The sequence below is a fragment of the Paramormyrops kingsleyae genome, unplaced genomic scaffold, assembly GCF_048594095.1.
Source record: "Paramormyrops kingsleyae isolate MSU_618 unplaced genomic scaffold, PKINGS_0.4 ups38, whole genome shotgun sequence".
Taxonomy (NCBI): domain Eukaryota; kingdom Metazoa; phylum Chordata; class Actinopteri; order Osteoglossiformes; family Mormyridae; genus Paramormyrops; species Paramormyrops kingsleyae.
Genome location: NW_027325976.1, coordinates 538,867 through 561,109, shown reverse-complemented (window position 1 = coordinate 561,109; position 22,243 = coordinate 538,867). Strand labels below are relative to the sequence as shown.

Here is a 22,243-nt window from a genome sequence, read left to right as displayed (position 1 = left end):
ATTTATAGAAGTCGCGGATAAGCTTAGAAGCAGAACATCCACGGTGGTATTCTCTGGAATACTTCCCGTGCCACGTGCAAGTCAGGCAAAATTAGCTGAGATAAGGGGATTAAATGCGTGGCTAAAATGGTGGTGTAGGAAAGAGGGGTTCAGGTTTATGGGGCACTGGAAGACCTTCTGGAACAGGTGGGACCTGTTCAAGCCGGACGGGTTGCATCTGAACCATAGGGGAACCAGTGTATTGGGGAGGCGTATGTGCAGAATAGTTGAGGAATGTTTAAACTAGGGACTGGGGGGGCAGGGAGGTCAGTTATGAATTTATGTGGGGAGAGACGGAAAGCCCAAATAAATATTAAAAGTAGACAATGTAAAAGGCCTACCATTAGTGGTCTGTATTTGAATGCTAGGAGTATTAGAAACAAAATTAATGACTTAGAGGCTTTAATTTCTTCAGACAATTACGACATTATAGGAATAACTGAGACATGGATGAGTGACAATGATGGTGATGAATATAATATGGATGGTTATACGTTGTTCCGTAGAGACCGGATAGGCAAGAAGGGAGGTGGTGTTGCAGTATACGTAAAAGAAAACTTGCAGGCAAGGGAACTCACTGATAAAAATAAAAATTCAGAAGCTGTATGGATCAAACTTGATGCTAAAGATTCAAATGGCCTAATTGTCGGGGTTTGTTATAGGGCACCTAATGTAGCTGTAGAGGAAAGCAGAATATTATATGATGATATCAGGATTATGAGTAATAAAAATGATGTGGTGGTTATGGGTGATTTTAATTTACCTGGGATACAGTGGGACACAGTCTCTGGCTCTTCTGTAAATGAACTTGAGATGGTGGAATTAGTACAGGATTGTTTTTTTACTCAGTTTGTTAATACTCCTACCAGGGGAGAAGCCCTTCTTGATCTCGTTTTTTGTAATAACCAGGATAGGATTGGAAAATTAGAGGTTTTAGACCCATTGTACGGTAGTGATCATAACATGGTTAAATTCGAGGTTAATTTTAGTGTCCGAAGAGCAAAGTCTAAATTAAAAGTATACAATGTTAGGAAGGCTAACTTTAATGGTATGAGACGGAAATTAGAAACTGTAAACTGGACAGAGTTAAATAGCAAAACAGTTGAAGAGGCATGGGAATTTTTCAAAAGCACATTGTTGCAAGTGCAAGAGGACTTCATACCTGTTTCCAGCAAAGCTAAATCTAGGAAACGACAACCAAGGTGGTTTACTAAGGAAATTAAGAATAAAGTCAGGAGGAAAAGGGCTCTGTTCCACAACTGGAAAATAACTAATGATTTCAAAATCAAGCAGGAGTATCTAAGTCTACAGGCAGAGTTAAAAAATGACATTAGGCTATCAAAGAGGGATGTAGAAAGAAAAATTGCATTGGAGGCTAAGCATGACAGTAAAGGTTTCTTCCAATATTTTAACTCTAAGAGAGCACTAAAAGCTGAAATCACTAATTTGCAGGATAGTAAGGGCCTTATAATTGATAACGAAATTGATATGGTAAACGAGTTTAATGATTATTTTTCAAGGGTGTTCACAATAGAGAACACAAGTAATTTACCACCAATTAATACGAATACAGCATCGTCTATGACCAATATATGTATAACTGAGGTTGATGTGATACTAAGCCTAGCTAAACTCAAAATAAATAAATCGCAGGGGCCTGATGGCATCTTACCTTTAGTCTTGAAAGAGATGAGGGATATTATTAGCCAACCTTTGACTTTAATATTCCAGAAATCGTTATCTGCGGGTGTGGTACCATCAGATTGGAAGCATGCTAATATAACACCCATATTCAAAAAAGGGGATAGAAGTAATCCAGCAAACTATAGGCCAATCAGTTTAACTAGCATTACTGGAAAAATAATGGAAGCTATAATTCAAGTGAAAATGGTAGATTACCTAGATGCAAATAACATTATAAAGGATAGCCAACATGGATTTAGGAGAGGTAGATCCTGCTTAACGAATCTGCTTGAGTTCTTTGAGGAAGCTACAAGTGAAATTGATCACAAAAAGGCCTATGATGTGATTTACTTAGATTTCCAGAAAGCCTTTGATGTTGTCCCCCACAAACGGCTCTTGTTAAAGCTTAAAGCTGCAGGAATTTTAGGAACTGTGGCAGCTTGGATCAAAAACTGGCTAACTGATAGGAAGCAGCGAGTAGTTATTAGAGGCACTATGTCACAGTGGGCCTCCGTTTATAGTGGGGTACCGCAGGGTTCAATTTTAGGACCACTATTGTTCCTAATTTACATTAATGATATTGACACGAATACATACAGTAAACTGGTTAAATTTGCAGACGACACTAAGGTGGGCGGGGTAGCAGATACTAATCAAGCAGCAGAGAGGCTTCAACGGGATCTGGATTTAATTAGCGAATGGGCTGATACTTGGCAGATGAAATTTAACACAGATAAATGTAAGGTAATCCATGCAGGGAGCAGAAATATACAGTACAGATATTTTATGGGTTCCACTGAAATAAAGGTAGCTGATTACGAGAAAGATCTCGGTATGTATGTTGATGCTTCCATGTCCCACTCTCGCCAATGTGGGGAAGCAATAAAAAAGGCGAACAGAATGTTGGGTTATATCTCTAGATGTGTGGAGTTTAAGTCAAGGGAGGTGATGTTACACTTATATAATTCCTTGGTAAGACCCCACCTAGAATACTGTGTGCAGGTTTGGTCACCATACCTCAAGAAGGACATTGCTGCCTTAGAAAAGGTGCAACGAAGAGCTACGAGAATGATTCCTGGTCTTAGAGGAATGTCTTACGAGGAGAGGTTAGCGGAACTGAATCTGTTCAGCCTTGAGCAAAGGAGACTAAGGGGGGATATGATTCAGGTCTATAAGATTCTAACGGGTCTGGATGCTGTTCAGCCAAATGACTATTTCAATATTAGTCTAAATACTAGAACTCGTGGCCATAAGTGGAAATTAGCGGGAGAACATTTTAAAACAAATTTGAGGAAGCACTTCTTTACACAGCGTGTAGTCAGAGTATGGAATAGTCTTCCTGCTATTGTAGTGGAAGCTAAAACCATGGGTTCCTTTAAATCAGAGCTAGATAAGATTTTAACAACTCTGAGATATTAGCTAAGTTCTCCCCAAACGAGCTTGATGGGCCGAATGGCCTCCTCTCGTTTGTAAATTTCTTATGTTCTTATGTTCTAATGCATATAATCAGAGATCCCCAGTCAGATGCTTTCCAGTATTTCCGTCCTTTTACTGAACATGGGACTCCTGTTAACTCTACTGGAGGTTGGACCACACAGTTAGGTTTTATACACATATGTAACTGAAGAATGCGTTATGATTGGCTCTTTAAGTGTTTTCATAAACCACGTTACTGTACACACACACACACCAGACAAACAATAATAGACAATAATAAATATTAAAATCCCTCTGGGTTAAGAATAAAAAGCCAATAGACAATAGTCACAGTAAAAAAATCACACTGATTTATTTAAGACACATATGACAGCCAGGACAAATGAACATTTAAATTTTTATGATATAAAATAAACATGATATAGCATGATTAAAACACATTAAATTATTAAGCATAATTATCATTTATTGACCAGATTTGATTGATTGAACTTAAATACAAAGAGATTAGCCCATACATAGCTAATTTTTTTTACAAACAAACAAAACCATATTCGACCCCCCACCCCACCCCTCAATACACCCTGAGACAGCACCTCAAAGGAGACCAACAAATGGTCACCGGCACACCCAAGCCCCAAAGGGCGCAGCTAAAAAACTGAGGAGAAAAGAGATAACATACTTAAATCAATAAAAAAAAAAGGAATACAGCTTCAGGACGTGACCCGCAGCCAGTCCTCTACCAGCTGCACGTCACGGAGCCAGCTCTGGATCGTAGAAGCAGACGAATTGTTAATCCGGGCCGCAGAGATTTCCAGCAGAAGCAGATCAAGAAAGGTGGACTTCCAGACAGTGGGAATGGCACGATCAGGAGACTTCCAACGAGAGGCTAATAACAGCTTAGCCGCTAACGAGGCAGACATCAGGAGCCTCCGCTGGAAGCGAGATAGAGAGAGAGAAGAGAAGTCCAGGAGAAGAAGGACCACGGGAGACAGAGGGATGGGAGAGGAAAGAACTGAAGAGAGAGATCTGGCCACATAATCCCAAAGAGCAGCGCTGCGGAGACAGTCCCAGAACATATGAAGAAAGGTACCAGGGACCTGAAGGGGACAGAGGTGACATAAGGGGTCAGGCTCTAAGCCCATGAGATGGCGTTTCCGGGGAGTGGGGTATAATCGGTGAACAAACTTAAATTGTGTTTGCTGGTGATTGGGATTTTAGAGCAGTTTTTAATATTATGAAAAATAACACTCCAAGATAGGACAGGGGTGTGAGAGAGCTCCCTCTGCCAGACAGAAATTATGGGGAGAGGTTATGAGAGGATCTGGGAGGAGAGAATAGAGACTGGACACGGGCTTAGAAACGGGGGAAAAGGACAGAGCAAATCTGCACAGGGGTGAAGCGGAAGAGGCGAGGAAAAGAGATATTACAGGCCCTAAGCATGGACCTTAGCTGGAGGTAGAAAAAAAATGAGGAAGAGGGAAGATTAAATGTGACCTTAAGGGACTGGAACGATTTGAGACCAGAGCTGTCAAAAATGTCACCCAGGGTGGAGATACCCGACTGAGACCACGGCGAGGAAGAGATGGGGTGGCCTCCAATGTTCAAGACAGGATTGTGGAGCAACGGAACGCTGGGATGCCATTATGGGAAGGGGCCCAACAATTTCTCAACCCTTCTCCAGGTGCGAAGCGTCTGAGAGATAATCGGACCGGCTGAGGCAGAGATGGATTTTAATTCAACAGGGAGGAAAAGAAGCGAGGCTAGACGATGGGGGAGAGCATATTCTGCTTCGATAGGAAGCCAGGCGGGTGGATGTTGGGGAGGACTGATCCAGCTCCAAACCGGCCTCAGGGTAAAAGCAAGGTGGTAAAATTCTAAGTCCGGGAGAGAGACACCCCCATCCAACCAGTCGCGGATTAGGGTAGAGTGTCTGACGGAGGGTCTCTTGCCATCCCAAAGAAATGTGGAAATAGCAGACTTGACAGAGGCCCAGTACCCAGGTGGAGGGGAGAGAGGAAGCATGGAACTAATAAAATTAATTCTCGGGAGCACGTTCATCTTAATAACGGCCAGCCTAGCCCGAAATGAAAGGGGAAGAGAAGACCACGAGGAGATCGAGGCTTTAATGCCCTCGAGAACGCGGCGGAAGCCAGCAGCTGTGAGCTCTGGGACTGACGGATAGATGTCCAGCCCCAGGTATCTGAAAGACCTCGCCTGGGGAATAGAAGGAGGAAGTGAAGAGGTGTGGCAGGCAGGATTCAATGGAAGGAGAGAGGATTTTGCCCAGTTAATCTTATAGCCAGACAGGGATTCACATGTTTGAAATAGGTTAAGGACATGAGGAAGATCTACAGGAGCGTTGCCAAGGTAGAAGAGCAAATCATCAGCGTATAAAGAAACTGACTGAGGGACACCTTTCACTAGGATGGGGGAAATAAGGTCTGAGTGGCGGAGGGCAGCAGCCAGAGGCTCCAACGACAGATTAAAGAGCAAGGGGGAGAGGGGACAGCCCTGCCTGGCCCCCTGAAGAAGCCGAAAAGGAGGAGAGATGTTGGCATTGGTCAAAAGGACAGAAGAGGGGGAGGAGTAAAGAGTCTGGACAAGGTTGTTAAAATAAGGGCCAAAGCCCATTCTATGCAAGACTCTCCACAAAAATGACCAATTCATCCTATCAAAAGCCTTCTCTGCTTCTAGGAGGGAATAGAGACTGGACACGGGTTTAGAAACGGCGGAAAAGGACAGAGCAAATCTGCACAGCGGGTGAAGCGGAAGAGGTGAGGAAAAAGAGATATTACAGGCCCTAAGCATGGACCTCTGCTGGAGGTAGAAAAAAATGAGGAAGAGGGAAGATTAAATGTGACCATAAGAGACTGGAATGATTTGAGACCAGAGCTGTCAAAAATGTCACCCAGGGTGGAGATACCCGACTGAGACCACGGCGAGGAAGAGATGGGGCGGCCTCCAATGTTCAAGACAGGATTGTGGAGCAACGGAACGCTGGGATGCCATTTTGGGAAGGGGCCCAACAATTTCTCAACCCTTCTCCAGGTGCGAAGCGCATGAGAGATAATCGGACCGACGGAGGCAGAGATGGATTTTAATTTAACAGGGAGGAAAGGAAGCGAGGCTAGACGATGGGGGAGAGCAAATTCTGCTTCGATAGGAAGCCAGGCGGGTGGATGCTGGGGAGGACTGATCCAGCTTCAAACCGGCCTCAGGGTAAAAGCAAGGTGGTAAAATTCGAAGTCCGGGAGAGAGACACCCCCATCCAACCGGTCGTGGATTAGGGTAGAGTGTCTGACGGAGGGTCTCTTGCCATCCCAAAGAAATGTGGAAATAGCAGACTTGACAGAGGCCCAGTACCCAGGTGGAGGGGAGAGAGGAAGCATGGAACTAATAAAATTAATTCTCGGGAGCACGTTCATCTTAATAACGGCCAGCCTAGCCCGAAATGAAAGGGGAAGAGAAGACCACGAGGAGATCGAGGCTTTAATGCCCTCGAGAACGCGGCGGAAGCCAGCAGCTGTGAGCTCTGGGACTGACGGATAGATGTCCAGCCCCAGGTATCTGAAAGACCTCGCCTGGGGAATAGAAGGAGGAAGTGAAGAGGTGTGGCAGGCAGGATTCAATGGAAGGAGAGAGGATTTTGCCCAGTTAATCTTATAGCCAGACAGGGATTCACATGTTTGAAATAGGTTAAGGACATGAGGAAGATCTACAGGAGCGTTGCCAAGGTAGAAGAGCAAATCATCAGCGTATAAAGAAACTGACTGAGGGACACCTTTCACTAGGATGGGGGAAATAAGGTCTGAGTGGCGGAGGGCAGCAGCCAGAGGCTCCAACGACAGATTAAAGAGTAGGGGGGAGAGGGGACAGCCCTGCCTGGCCCCCTGAAGAAGCCGAAAAGGAGGAGAGATGTTGGCATTGGTCAAAAGGACAGAAGAGGGGGAGGAGTAAAGAGTCTGGACAAGGTTGTTAAAATAAGGGCCAAAGCCCATTCTATGCAAGACTCTCCACAAAAATGACCAATTCATCCTATCAAAAGCCTTCTCTGCGTCTAGGAGGGAATAGAGACTGGACACGGGTTTAGAAACGGCGGAAAAGGACAGAGCAAATCTGCACAGCGGGTGAAACGGAAGAGGCGAGGAAAAAGAGATATTACAGGCCCTAAGCATGGACCTTAGCTGGAGGTAGAAAAAAATGAGGAAGAGGGAAGATTAAATGTGACCATAAGAGACTGGAATGATTTGAGACCAGAGCTGTCAAAAATGTCACCCAGGGTGGAGATACCCGACTGAGACCACGGCGAGGAAGAGATGGGGCGGCCTCCAATGTTCAAAACATGTATATCAAAAGCCTTCTCTGCGTCTAGAGAGAGAAGGGCAGCAGGGAAGGGAAAGGAAGGAGCAGCGTGAAGTACATGCAGCAGGCGACGGATGTTGTCGGCCGCATGACGGGATTTAATAAAGCCAGTTTGGTCCGGGTGAATCAATTTGGAAATCACCGCCTGCAGTCGACGGGCAAGCACCTTGGCAAACAGTTTGATGTCTGAATTCATCAGGGACAATGGGTGATAGCTGGAGCAATCTGAGGGGTCCTTACCCTGTTTGAGCAACAAAGTCATCAAGGACTGATTAAGAGAAGGATGGAGATGGGAGGCAGAAATAGCAGAATTCAGCATGTGGAAGAGCGGGGTAGAGAGCTGCTTCCAGAAGGCAGAAAGAAGTTCAGGAGGGAGGCCATCGGGCCCTGGAGACTTCCCAGGGCTCATGGAGTCCAGAGCCTCTTTAAGTTCTGACATCGAAAGGGGAGCCTCGAGCATAGAGGCTTCTGGGCCTGAGAGACAAGAAAGAGGTACAGAATCAAGAAACAAATCAGGGTCAGAGGGTGGAGAGACAGTGGGAGGGGAGAATAAATGAGTAAAATTGAAAAAAGCTACTGTTAATTTCCTGTGGGTCAGTGGTGAGAGCTCCATCCTTGGTTCTAACAGAAGAGATTGTGGAGAAAGAGTCACATTGCCGGAGCCGAGAGCCAACAACTTACTGGGCCTAGCACCCAAGACATAATATCGAGACCTAGTGCGATGAACCAAAAACTCGGCACGGCGTGACAGAAGAATATTTAGCTCTGCCCTTGTGTTTAAGATGAGGGTCTCATGATCCGGATCAATCACTGCAGGACGAACACTCTCTAAGTGAGTTAGGCGCCTTTCGAGATCACAGATCTTCTGGCGACATTCATGAGCCAGGCCACTGGCAAAAGCAACCGTGGTGTCACAGAGAAAGCCCTTTATCGCCATCCAGCAGTAGACTGGGTCATCAGTTGAGCCTGAATTAATTGAAATAAATTCTTCAAGTCTAGGGATCAAATAGGATATATATTTGGAGTTTCGAAGCAAAGAAGTATTGAGCTTCCATCGTGGGGCCCGAGGAGAAAGAGAAGGTACAGCTAAGTGGAGGAGAGCACACTTGTGGTCAGATAAAGAAGAAGAGATCAGAGAAGCCGTAGAAACAGCGGGGGCAACAGATCGAGAAACAAAGATGTAGTCTATGCGAGATTGGGAGTTGAAGCGGGGTGAGAAGAAGGAAAATTCTCTAGCGGAGGGTTAATTAGGCGGAATGAGTCGACCAAATTCAGGACCTCCACGAATTTATACAGGGAACGTGTAGAGGGGGGCAGCAAGGCTACCCACGAGAGGGGGAGATTTATCAAGGACAGGATCATGGACAGCGTTAGCATCAGTTCCAATAACAAAGTCCAAGTCTTGAAATTTAAGAAGGTGGTCAGAAAGATCCTGAAAGAATGAGGTGCGTGGGGCAGTGGGAGCGTATGCAGCAACAAAGCAGACCTTCCTGCCCCCCAGGTCGGAGAGGGCATAACAGTACCTGCCATCAGCATCAGCCCCGGAATTGAGAATATGAATCTGAAGGGTCCGCCTCACCAGTATGGCCACCCCACATCTACGCGAGGAAGCTGATGAAGTGGAGACAACCCTGTAGAACCTGGAGGCCGCCCGCAGTGCATCTCGCTGGAGTAAATGGGTCTCAATTAAAAAGGCAAGGTCAGCGTGCTGCCTTTTCAGAAATTCAGTCACACTGGACAGTTGTTGTTCGGGGGTATTCAGGGCCCTAACGTTCCATGAAGCTATATTTATATTGACCATTATCAAAACAGAACAGACAGTAAGGTGTAAACAAGGAAAAAATAAAAAATAAAAATAAATAAAAGTCTCAATATGCCAGGCATGCACCAGAGGCTGAATGCCCTGGTCGGTCAACCGTAACTTTAGGAAGTGTGTCTCAGGGAAAACCCCCTTCCCACCCCCCCAAACAAACACAACAATTCCCCAAACCCATGCTCCAGACCGGCAACGCAGCAGCAACATTAAACACAATAGAAAGGTAAATGGTTCTGCTGCCAGGTCCAGAACATCTACCCTCCCGCCCCCTCCGACCGATGTCGGAAACTGCGCGCACGTGGCGCCCGAAGCCAAGCCGCAAAACACACTGACTGTGCGCACACGTCCCCCACCTCTTTCTGAGTAACAGCAACGGAAGTAAAATAAAACTGACCCCGTGCCACTGCTTGCTGCCCCGTGTACAGAGCAGGAAAAAACGGCAAATGGGAGTAACCGTCAGCGAACTGGGCAACAGCAGTACAGCAAACGTCCAATTAATATAGTAGTAGAAGCAAAAAAAATAAAAAATAAAAAATCACATAACAGTACATTAATAATAAAATAAAATAACTGGCGTATAGGGGCGAGAAGAGGTTTCGGACCGGCCGTACAGCCTGTGGGCACGGTCAATGGCTGGCAGGAAATTGGGAAGATGGGGGAAAATAGCCGGCCAGAGCTTATTAAGGAAAGACCGCATATCGCCCCCTTCGCGCCCTAGCTTAATCCAAACCACTTTAAGATTGAGGCGACGGCTGCGGTCCTCAATCTCCGTGATTTTGTTATCCAGGGAAAGCAAAGCCTTATTAAAATCAGCCAGCTCCCTGGAGTGCCGATCGGTCACAGCCTTCACTGAGGCGACTTCTTTTTGTATAGATTTAAAGTCTGCCCTCAGCGAGTTCAGGTCAGCACGGAGCTCCGAATGGTGTTGCTGGAGCGTGCCATTTAGCGAGTTCACCTGTTCGGAAACGAAGTTCTTCATCTCCGCGAGAAAGGGAGCCAGGAGAGGGGAAAGGGCCTCCTCAGTAACGCCGCCATCAGAGCGGGGAACTTTCTTCTCCGGCCTGGAAAGGGCTGGGCGAGGTCTACGCTGATTAGCAGCCATCAGGAGGAATAACAGGGCAAGCGCCGAAATCGTGCGAAATTGCGAACGGGAGAGTGACAAGGGGACAGACTAAAGGACAAAAAGGTGGATGGGACGCGCGGACGAGCAGAGCTAGGCAGCCATTAGCGACGAGCGTCCCCATACATAGCTGATACCTAGTAAGTTGGCCCAGCCCTCGGAATATTTTTCCGTATGTGACCCTCACTAAAAAAAGTTAGGACAGCCCTGCTGTAGACGAAAGGGCCGCTGTTCTCTCTGCTGGGTTTCATGTTCAATTCACAGTGGGGCATATCTGCAAGAACACATGGGAAAATCAGGTATCTGAGCCTGATGAACTGAGAGATACTAGACTAGCAAGGTTTGTGTTGAAGGAGCTTACTTACCTTTGGGTCTCCTTTGTCGAAATATGCGGCGGAACAGCCTGACGAAGAAGTGCTTTACACGTTTAACTGTGCTGAAACTTGGCACCTTGTGGTAGCTGTTTGATGGGATTTCCTCAGGAGTGAAGCCCTAGGGTTGTAGTTTAAGATGTTTCGGTTGAGCAAAGCAATTCCTCAGGACGCATGAATACTATTGAACTCAGCAGACCAGCAGTTTGCATGTACCTTAGTGAAGAACGTATGATTCAGGATTTGCTCCAATGTGGGCCGATCCTGTGGATTCTTTTGCAGGATCCAAGAAATCAATTTCTTGGCTGATGAGGAGAGGGACTTGGGTAGAGTGTACTCTACTTTAGTGACACGCTGCTTGATTTCTTCAGCGTCGCCATCAAAGGGGTATGCACCAACAAGCATCGTATACCTGTATCGAGAAAGTCAGCAACGGCATTTGAGTTTCATTTGCATATAACAACATTCTGCATTGGTGCATTTCAGATATCATTCTTGACTCTGGCTCTGACTGTGAGGACGATTGAGAAGGTATACATACATGATACACCCCAGCGCCCAGACATCTGACTCTGGCCCGTGTCCCTCCATCTTCCACACTTCAGGAGCCGCATACTCTCTCGTCCCACAAAAGCGTCTACAACACACACAAAAGGAAAACAGTATACATGTGTTTCAGCCTGCCGCATGAGCAATTTGAAAGATTTGCTGGAGAATCTAAGAAAAAGAACCCACTTCTGCCTGCTTTCCAGTGGCTCCAGCTTGGTGGCCAGTCCAAAGTCGGCCACTTTTAATTCCAAGGCCTCCGTTAATAATAAGTTCTCTGAAAGACCAATGACTCAAATATTTCACCTAATAACACCAGACATTAAACAGTTGCAGAATACAACAGCAGGCAGCAATCATATAAACCACACAGGAAATGCCATGTAAAATGCCAACACTAACATGTGAAGAATTAAACAAATCACGTGTGCAGGCACACATACCTAATTTGAGGTCCCTGTGGACAATGCCTTTGCCATGGATGTGTCGTAAGGCCCCAATGAGCTGCCTCATGTAAAACCTCACTTCAGGCTTGCTCAGGATTTCTCGTTCCTGAAGGAGGTCTAGCATCGACTGGAATGGGAAAAGAAAGGATGGCGTGAGTCGACATAGAGTCTTAACCTTAACAAACTGTCTGCAAAGGCCAGAAACAGCTGGGCTCACCCCCCTACTGCACAGCTCCATGAAGATATACAAGAATTTGTCATCTTCTACATGATGGGAGAAGTTAACAACATGCTGGTGTTGCAGCAGCTTCAGCAGCACCACTTCTCGGAGACTCTGAAATGTCAGACGTGTTACCACAATGAGCATAAGGGAAATGCAGTTTAACTGTGGAGGGGGCTGACTTCAAGCAGGATTCAGACCACATACCTCTTTTATTCCATCAGAGTGCTTTATCGGAATCACCTTCACTGCAAATATCTCTCCAGTGAAAATGTCCATCATCTTGAAACATTGGGCAAAACCTCCCTAAAAACACAAGTGCATTAAGAATTTAAGAATTTCTGCCATACGTAATTGATTACCCATTTTCCGTAATCTATGAAAAATAATTTTTCATCCCGCTCCCGCAGAAATGTGTAATATTTCGACCCGCTCCCGTCCGCATCTGTTATGATTTGTCCAGCTCCCACCTGCTGAATCCCGCAAGCAAGGCTGCTGAAGTATAGGGTGTGCCAAAAATACCGGACACATTTTAAATGCTATAATATCTTGGCTTATAAAAATTAAATAAGGTATCAAATTTTTTTTTATCTAACTAGGCTACAGACCTGAATTAAAAAATATCTAAACAGTCTCAATAGAAACATTTCACAGTCAAAATGAGAGAAATATAGGGAAACATTGAAATTTGTGGCGCGGCTCTGCGTTTATTTCAACTAGAGGTCTGCGCAGGACTGATATTTCATCCCGCTCTGGCACAAGAAACTGTCAAATGTAGACCCGCGCCGCGTCCTGCGAGTACCGCGGGCGTCCCGCCCCGTTGCAGACCTCTACTCTACAAGACAAATTGTAACTTAATTATCTACGGTATCTTTATAGTACATACTTCTCCCAACAGTTCGAGTCTGCGGTAAAATCGCTCATTTCTGTGATCAAAGATGATCTCAGGAACTTCGTGTCTCCGCTGAGGACAAGCCATGTTGCAGTAAGACAGAAACCGACGAAGTGGCGTCCAGTAACTTGGCAACGGAACAAGGTACGTTCCATAATTACGTAACGCATCGGAAATTCGAACGAAAACATGAAAAAACTTTTTTTCCCTTCATAAAATCACAGGTATTACATAAAACGTTTCTGCAAACACACCCATTGGCATTAGTTCGACCAAAAAAAAATCAGTTTCAATAACTCACAATATACACCTCTAGTTTTCATGAGAATATTAAATCAGCCATCCGACACGCTTTTACTGTCAGGTACCCAAACCCAAAGGAGGGAAAAACACCACGCGCGGCGGCTGTAAATGGCGCGCGGAGAGGAGGCCGGCAATTAGCCAATGAAGCTATTGCCATGGTATTATTTTATAAAGGGGAATCTAAGTTGCATTTAGTTAAGTATATTTATAATTTAATTTAGTAATCGCACTCTTATTGTGCTGGCGTAATATACTTAGTATACGATTAATAACAAAAAAGGAAAGGTGAAAAATATATACATATATACACGATTCTTATGATAAGCAAGTCGCAAGCACGGACACATTTTAAACGCTATAATATCTTGGCTTATAAAAATTAAATAAGGTACCAAATTTTTTTTTATCTAACTAGGCTACAGACCTGAATTACAAAATATCTAAACCCAGTCTCAATAGAAACATTTCACAGTCAAAATGAGAGAAATATAGGGAAACATTGAAATTTGTGGCGCGGCTCTGCGTTTATTTCAACTAGAGGTCTGCGCAGGACTGATTTTTCATCCCGCTCTGGCACAAGAAACTCTCAAATGTAGACCCGCGCCGCGTCCCGCGAGTCCCGCGGGCGTCCCACCCCGTTGCAGACCTCTACTCTACAAGACAAATTGTAACTTAATTATCTACGGTATCTTTATAGTACATACTTCTCCCAACAGTTCGAGTCTGCGGTAAAATCGCTCATTTCTGTGATCAAAGATGATCTCAGGAACTTCGTGTCTCCGCTGAGGACAAGCCATGTTGCAGTAAGACAGAAACCGACGAAGTGGCGTCCAGTAACTAGGCAACGGAACAAGGTACGTTACATAATTACGTAACGCATCGGAAATTCGAACGAAAACATGAAATAACTTTTTTTCCCCTCCAAGAAATCACAGGTATTACATAAAACGTTTCTGCAAACACACCCACTGGCATTAGTTAGACCAAAAAAAAAAATCAGTTTCAATAAGTCACAATATACACCTCTAGTTTTCATGAGAATATTAAATCAGCCATCCGACACGCTTTTACTGTCAGGTACCCAAACCCAAAGGAGGGAAAAACACCACGCGCAGCGGCTGTAAATGGCGCGCGGAGAGGAAGCCGGGAATTAGCCAATGTAGCTATTGCCACGATATTATTTTATAAAGGGGAATCTAAGTTGCATTTAGTTAAGTATATTTATAATTTAATTTAGTAATCGCACTCTTATTGTGCTGGCGTAATATATTTAATATACGATTAATAACAAAAAAAGAAAGGTGAATAAAATATATATATATGCGATTCCTATGATAAGCAAATCGCAAACACGGACATCGTTGATCTCTGGAAATGAAAGTTAGTTACAATAACGTAGACCGACAATTTCCCTTTGTGGCATGCAGCGAAGGATGTATTTAATGTTTCTTTGCAGCTTGTTTTACTAAAATGTAAATCCGCAAGCTGTGCATTCTATTGATTTGTGTGTGGAGTTCGCATGTTGTCCCTGTGTCATCATGGGGCTTCTTCCAGGTTTCCCAGTTTCCCCCCACAGTCCAAAAACATGTGAAGTTATTCAGAGTTACCAAACAGCCCATAGTAGTGAGTGACTGTGTGTGCTTGGTGATAGGTTGGAGCCCCATCCTGGATTGCTCCTTCCAGGGCAGGGTGTGCCAGTGCTTTTCCTGGGTGCTGCCTCACAAAAAAGATCTTGACCTGGTTTCATTTTGAGACAAATTGGCCCAAAATTGAAACAGCAGCACTAGGTGGCAACAAAGGAAGGATTGGACGGCTATAGACGACAATTGACCTTGTGAACACAGAACCTCTAAAAGTATTCAATGGATCTTTTCCAAACTCCCCATGAACATTGTGGGGCCAAAGATGATTTTCACCTCTCTGTGAAAGTTATCATGTGGGATCTCACCATACAATTTATCTGTAACAATCTGTGAGAAGGTTGGAAAAAATTATCATGGGAAACCCCCCCCCCACTCAGTACATTTTATTGTATCAAAAGGGATCATCAGACTTGACAAACATTTTTTGGAGGCTCAGTCAAGGTTGAGAATCTCTGGTATAGGTGATGATCTGAGACATTTCACACCAAAACTGAAGCAGTATCACTTGATGATGGCAGCTGAAAGGACCACAGACACAGATCTGCTGAACCTGATTACATTGAGAAAAGTCACACAATGTCACACAATGTTGGGCTTTAGTTGTTACAGGTATTTTATACCTCCCTTTGTAATTAGATTGATAATCAGGTACTTTGAGGCAGCATACAATGATTTTTCTAATCTGAGATAATAGTTAAAACATATTAATTGTCACCCAAACCTCTGAACATGTCATTTAAGTCTGAGGTAATATTTCCAGCTAATTATTGTTCTTTATCCTGCTTCTATAAACACTGTAAGAGAGATTTGTGTTTACTAATCTCCTGACAAAGTGAGTGAAGATCATGTCTGTGGTCAGAGTTTGTTTCACGTGCATTAACTGGTGATCGTGTGGCTGCAGTGTGACTCAGTGGGTTACGGTGCTGTGTCTGTGAGCCTAAGGTTGCCTGTTTAAATCCTACGACTTCACAGTTGGGCCCTCGAGCAAAGACCTTAACTCCAATTGCTGCAGGGACTCTGCTTTTTCAAAAAGAAGTTTGTTGCTTTGGATAAAAGTGCCTGCTAATACATATTAGATAAATGTTTATTCCTTTTATCTATCATCCACCCCCACCTCAGACACACAGCCCCTCTAAAAGGACGTGGTTAGACTCTGCTGGCCTCAGTTTAGCTGTAGAAGTGACGCTGATCTTCAGAGACGTCCAGTGGAATCATGAAGTCCCATCAGATCTCTGCCTTCTTCCTCCTGATGACAGTGCTGCTGTCCTCCACTCTGGCTCAAGGTAAGTCTGCAGCATCTCACAGCTTTCATCAGGACGTTGTCAGTATCTTGGATTTTAATAAAGATCATGGACCCAATTGTGAAACATGAACACAGTTTCTCTGGGCGTATTTCTCATGTATGTATGTATGTATGTATACATGGCTGTATATACTTTGTATGTGTATCTTCATGTCTGTCCAGATGGCTGCAGACCATTTAAGTCTAGGACTTATAGGATTCTTTAAATTTCTTTGATACAAGCAAGGTTACTGACCCAATTATAAGTTTTTTCGCTGTGCATTTTTCATGTATATATTCAGAGTGGCTGTATATATTTTGTATGCAGGCTGTACATATATACATTTTATGTTCTTTATGTCAATCCAGTTGGCAATCTGTCGGTGTATTGCTGTTTTTTGTACTTTCCTGGAATACTGAGGATGGACCAGATAGCTGGATATGTAAGAGACCCGTAAGAACTGCATTAAACCTGGAATTATGTAAATATTTACTTTACTCATGTATTGTTTTGAACTATTACTGTTTTGAGATTTAATATTTGTTGTGTGCAAAAAATCTATAACAGAACAAAACATGATGAATGAATTTTATTACACTTGAGCTTCCATCCATCCATCTTCCAAACCGCTTATCCTTCTGGGTCGCCGGGTCGACTTTAATTCATTTGTAAAATTATTTTCTGTCATTTTCCAAGTCATATAAAATGTTACAGCGTGTTATACTTGAATATATTGGGTTTTAATTCTTTTATCAGTATTTTAATTATAAAACAACATTCTGGTACTTGGTGGGCATCTGAAAAAGACTATTAGAGAATCATGCAATTAGCATAATATAAATGTATCCATTCTCTATGTGCGTGTCACGCCCACATCAGACCCCGACCACACCCAGCCTCACCAGAACAGCCCCGCCTACATACACATCACCTGAAAACACTTAAGTAATCAAACTTTTAAAGTAAATTCTTGCCAAAATATATGTTCAATTCAGCACTTAAAAGACATGAATTTGTTATATTTGCACTACACTCAAATTTTATGCTCTGATGTTCTTAGCTTTTCATCTACACTCAATCCTTCAATATTTCAGTTCTTATTTGGGGGATTTTCTCCCATTCGTCCTTGCAAAGGGCTTCTGATTCTGCAAGATTCTTGGGTTGTCTTGCATGCTCTGCTTTTTTGAGATGTATCCACAGATTTTCAGTGATGCTTAGGTCGGGTGACTGAGGGCCATGGAAAACCTTCACCTTGAGGTATTCCATTGTAGATTTTGAGGTGTGTTTAGATCATTATCTTATTGTAGGACCCATCCTCTTTTTAACTTCAACTTTTTGCTGCTGGAATTTGCTGCATGAAATTTATTCAAATCCATTCTTCCCTCTACCAATGACATGTTCTCTGTGCCACTGGCTGCAACACAAGCCCAAAGCATGATCGATCCACCCCCATGCTTAATAGTTGGACAGGTGTTCTTTTCCTGGAATTTGGTATGTGGCCAAAAGGTTCTATTTTGACTTCTTCAGTCCACAGGTCTTGTTTCCAAAATGCATCAGGCTTGTTTAGATGTTCCTTTGCAAACTTCAGATGCAGAATTGTGTGGCTAGGATACAGGAAAGGTTTTCTCCTGCAGACTCTACCATGAAGGTGACATTTGTTCAGGTACCGCTGCACAGTAGAACGGTGAACCACCACTCCAGAGTCTGCTAAATCCTCCTGGAGGTCTTTTGCGGCGAAATGGGGCTTTTTATTTGCTTTCATAGCAATTGAATGAGCAGTTCTTTCAGAAAGTTTTTTTGACCTCCATCATTTCTGTTAACTGCCATTTCTTAATAACATCATGAACTGAGGAGACATCTATCTGGAAATGCTTTGCTATCTTCCTGTAGCCTTCTCCTGCTTGGTGAGCATTAATTATTTTAATTTTAAACGTAAACGTTATCTGAGGGCTGATCTTGGACTGGCCAAACTTTTGCTTCAGACCCTTTACATCTTTTGTTATTTTGTACCTGTGAACGATGGAAATAAAATTTAATCTTGCTTAAAATATGAAAGAAATGTGTCATCATTAACTTTATGATTATACTTTTGGTGATCAGTTCATCTTCTGCTGACTTAACAGACATTTTAAGCCCAAACTTTTGCATGCCACTGTATGCTTTTGAAACAAATAACCTCAGAATTTCCTCATTTAAAATTTTTGGAAAACAAGAACAGGATGAGCTAAGAACATCAGAGAGCGCTGAGCCAGAAACCAGGGGCACCAGTGAAGCTGAGGTTGACCAAGAGGTTGGAGATGAGCTGTTGCACAGCGAGATGTTTGATCAGAAGGAAACAGGAGTCCCACCTCCTAACTAGGCAGACACTCTCGGGTGAGGAGAGCCTTCGCCAGGCAGAGTTGGAGTGGCAGGTCCTCCAGGCCCGGAAGCAGGAGATGGCAGGACCAGCGTTGGCCTGGCATCTGGGTAAGGAAGCCGTACAGACCCAGATGGAGCAGATCCAGGCAGCCGAGCGGCACAAGGAGAAGGAGCTGGCGCGTGTGCGCCTGGAGAACATCAAGCTGAAGGCGGCATCGCCAAGGGTGAGAGAGCACTGTCTGCCAAGAAGGGGCTGGCGGAGGGGCTGCACAGCTGAAGCTGGAGAACCAGACGTACAGCGGTAAGGTCGAGCGAGTCGCAGAGATTCTGTTGCTGCGCGACAAGATCGCAGGTGCTGTGCACGTGCTGATGCACGCCACAGAGAAGCTGCGATGGGTGCAGATGGCACTTGCAGCTGACCTGGCAGAGATGGAGGCGGCGGTGGCACGGTCACGTGACTCTCTGACATGCGGCAAGCGGGCTCGGGACAGGGTGCGGGCAGACAACCTGCGGCTGCGCCAACGCAGTGAGCTGCTGGGGAACAGCGTGCTGCTGCGAGACATGGAGGAAAGGGTGGGCGATGTCATGGCGCTGGAGGTCAGGCTGGGGGCGCTGAAGAGCAGCAACTGCAGAGCTGAGAGGAAGGTGGGGCCGGTCTGGGACACACCGTAGTGGGAAGGACAGGCAGGCAGACAGATAGACAGACAGACACACACACATGTAAACTGTCACACATGCAGGCTTTCAGATCTATTAGTGATGGACTAATATTTAGCATCATTACGGATGTCATTAGAGATTTTGGGCCCCTAACCCAGACCAATTGCATTTTAGGGCCCCTGTAATCATCCTAACTGCAACCCCCCCCCACCCACCCCCCTTTTTGGTGTCCCTGAACATCACCATGCTTAAATATGAAAAAGGCGATTTGTAATTTAATGCAGTTTATTTTAAAAATCAGTTTTTGTAACAGATTGAGTGGTAGCTGAATCCTCAGCAAAGATGGATTCCTTTGCAGTACATTGCAGTTTAACACAGCAAACAGCATGTTCAACAGTGAGATTTCCCCCAGATGTGTAAGACAGTTACAAGATGATTGTAGAAGAATAAAAGACAAATTTGTTTCTCTCACTCTGCATGGTTCTCCCTCGATTCCTTTGTGTGAAAGTTTCAGGTTTTATTGTCACAAGTGTGCAGAGGAACACAGTGAAATTCTTATACCACAGTTGCAGGGGGGGGGGGGCGGGTTGAGCAGTGGGATAAATAGCAGTGTGATACAGGACAAGACAGTGCAGTATGAGAATGAGCAAACATGTAAGAAGTGCAATGGGGATGGAAACTGGCCACAGTATAATAAATACTAATAGAGTGCAGAAGTGGAATTTTAACAATGTGCAGTACAATGCAGTGGGGGGGACAGATGCAGGCCACTGTCTCGGTCACTGTCTTGAGTAGAGAAGCTGTCCCTGAAACAGGTGTGTGGGGGGGGGTGATGCACCGGTAGCGTTTCCCAGAGGACAGGAGTGTTAAGGGGGTGTGAGCTGGGTGGCTGACGTCCCAGATGATGGATCCCCTTCTGTCAGTCTCACTGGATGCCAAATGCCAGAGTGGCTGATCGGCAGGATCCATGAGACACACAGACACATATATGCAGCTGAGCGTAAGCTTGGGGGGTCACAGCACAGGGTCAGACAGTGTGCAGTGTGCAGTGCCCCTGGAGCAGGGATACTTTACTTGCCATTTGCACAAGTACAGGATCACTGGAATCCCTTAGTCTCCACATATCTCACCTTGCTCTCTTTGGGGCACAAACGCAGATCAAATGTTAGAGTACAAACGCAGGGTCAGCCATTTATTTTGGGGGATTAAGGACCCAACAGATATGCCAGTAAGTTGTCTAGGATTCAATCCAGCGACCTTCTGTTCACTGATACAACCTCCTTATACCTGTAACACAGTGTTGGAACCATTTTTAAATTGCATATCTTTATTTTATTTGATAAGCTTGTAATAGACAAAATATAGCCTGTTTTGTATATATAATGATGCCTAAATGTAATCTGTCTTTCTAAATGCCTGTATATTGCTATATCGTATATAGGTCCCAAACCTTATTTAAATATGAATTCATTTGTCATATTGGGGAGGGGCATGTTTTTCTGGCGGAGGGGGATACAGTTTTTGGACCATTACTGACGATCGCTTAGAAGTTTGTGTAAGTGCCCTTTTCCAGGAGGGATCTACGCTTCCAAAGATCTCGGAGTCGAAATTAAGTAGCCATTCTGTTAATTTAAAGCAGCTTCGGGTAAGACACAGTTAACGCAAACCGCGTAGCCTATAGCTTATACATACGGGTATAATGAATAAGTTTGTTTGTAAAGGCTATTTAACCAGGAGTTAATAATGAAGGCGACGCACCTGTTTATGAGTAAGTCACACGAAAAAGGCCGAACTCAGGCAGACGGTTCCGTTGCCTGATGTCCAGGACAGAGAGACTCAGGCCATAAGGCTTCTCAACTCAAACTAACTCTGGTCCTTCTGTACACTACGTTCGTTTGTACTGGAATGCACATATACTGCACATGTTCACTTTACTGTACAAATAACTTTAGTCTGTACATCCTCGCCATTACACTCACCATTGCACTATTTTTTAGATTTTAGATTGTATATTTGGATTGTATATTTTAGATTATGTACTTGGTTCCATAGAAAACACCCCGAATGTGCAGGTAGCTCTTGTCACACACGCAGCATTCTACAGCACCAATGCCATGATTTCAGGGAGGTTAATGTAACACTTTGGCTTAACTGTAAAATTTGCAGGAGAAAATACTTAGTGTGAGAGAATGAGATTGGACCCAGTTGTGAGTGTCTCACGGTCAGTTATGGGACATTTGACAGCCCTGGAGTCATTGGTTCTAACAAAGGCATTGGATTAATTTAATCAAGTGCATGAATCTGTTCAAATACTGCTGACTGACGATATTATAGAAAATGAGAGGATCGATCGGAATGAGTCCATAATGGTCACTTTTAAGGGCCTTGAAACTCAGGTTCATCCACATGTACTGGTAGATCCCTCTGTGCTTTCAGTGTTTCAAAAGGATCAAATCTGTGAAAGTCAGCAAAGTGTAGCTCTAATGTATCCTGTTCTATATCATCTGCTCCTGTGGCAGTTCTGGGTGGGCCGGGGGGGGCACCTGCATTTTATAGCTTCATGACTTGGACCTACTGTAGGTGTCCATTACAAAGTGATTTGTAATTTTGAAAAAAACATCTAGAGTCCTCATTACACATTAACGGTTCATTTTACAATGTAAAAATCTAATTGATGTCCCCCCCCCCCCCCATTCAAATGGACCAGAACCTCCAGTGATGTGCTTGTGAAAGACAATGCAGCCTTAGAAGTGATGGACGACTTAGACTGTCTGAAGGGTAGGGGTAAAAAAATAAAACAGGCACCTTCCCAACACCCCCCCCCCCCCCCACACACACACACACACACACACACACACTAGTAGAATCGTACGCTATGTGTGGTGAAGTAATGTTAGTCCCTGATTAAGATTATTCAACTAGAGTTTTGTCGGCTAAAGGAGACTGAAACTGCGAGCCCTTGGAAAATGTACCTGGGGGATCAGTCAGCTGAGCTCATGGATGCTGACCTGTCATCCCTACATTTTGTGACAATAGGAACAATCTCTAAAACGCAGCTTTG

General features: G+C 44.4%; 1 protein-coding gene across 1 annotated transcript; it reads right to left on the bottom strand.

The window, feature by feature from the left end:
* Positions 1-8,493: 8,493 nt before the first annotated feature.
* Positions 8,494-13,022, bottom strand: LOC140586304 (serine/threonine-protein kinase PLK3-like). Its single transcript, XM_072708116.1, has 9 exons — positions 12,930-13,022; positions 12,251-12,349; positions 12,041-12,157; positions 11,821-11,950; positions 11,567-11,654; positions 11,373-11,468; positions 11,048-11,243; positions 10,826-10,952; positions 8,494-10,734 (listed from the first exon to the last, which is right to left on the bottom strand). The coding sequence occupies exons 1-9, from the start codon at positions 13,020-13,022 to the stop codon at positions 10,598-10,600; spliced, it is 1,083 nt and encodes a 360-aa protein (XP_072564217.1). The 3' UTR covers positions 8,494-10,597.
* Between the last annotated feature and the right edge of the window lie 9,221 nt (positions 13,023-22,243).

What these genes read in the sequence shown, in the direction of transcription:
- LOC140586304 (XM_072708116.1), bottom strand. Translation starts at nt 13,022, where the DNA reads ATGGCTTGTCCTCAGCGGAGACACGAAGTTCCTGAGATCATCTTTGAT. An exon ending in CCACTGGAAAGCAGGCAGAA is followed by an intron (nt 11,469 to 11,566) that starts GTGGGTTCTTTT and finishes TGTGTGTTGTAG; the next exon opens with ACGCTTTTGTGGGACGAGAG. An exon ending in TCGACAAAGGAGACCCAAAG is followed by an intron (nt 10,735 to 10,825) that starts GTAAGTAAGCTC and finishes GTGTTCTTGCAG; the next exon opens with ATATGCCCCACTGTGAATTG.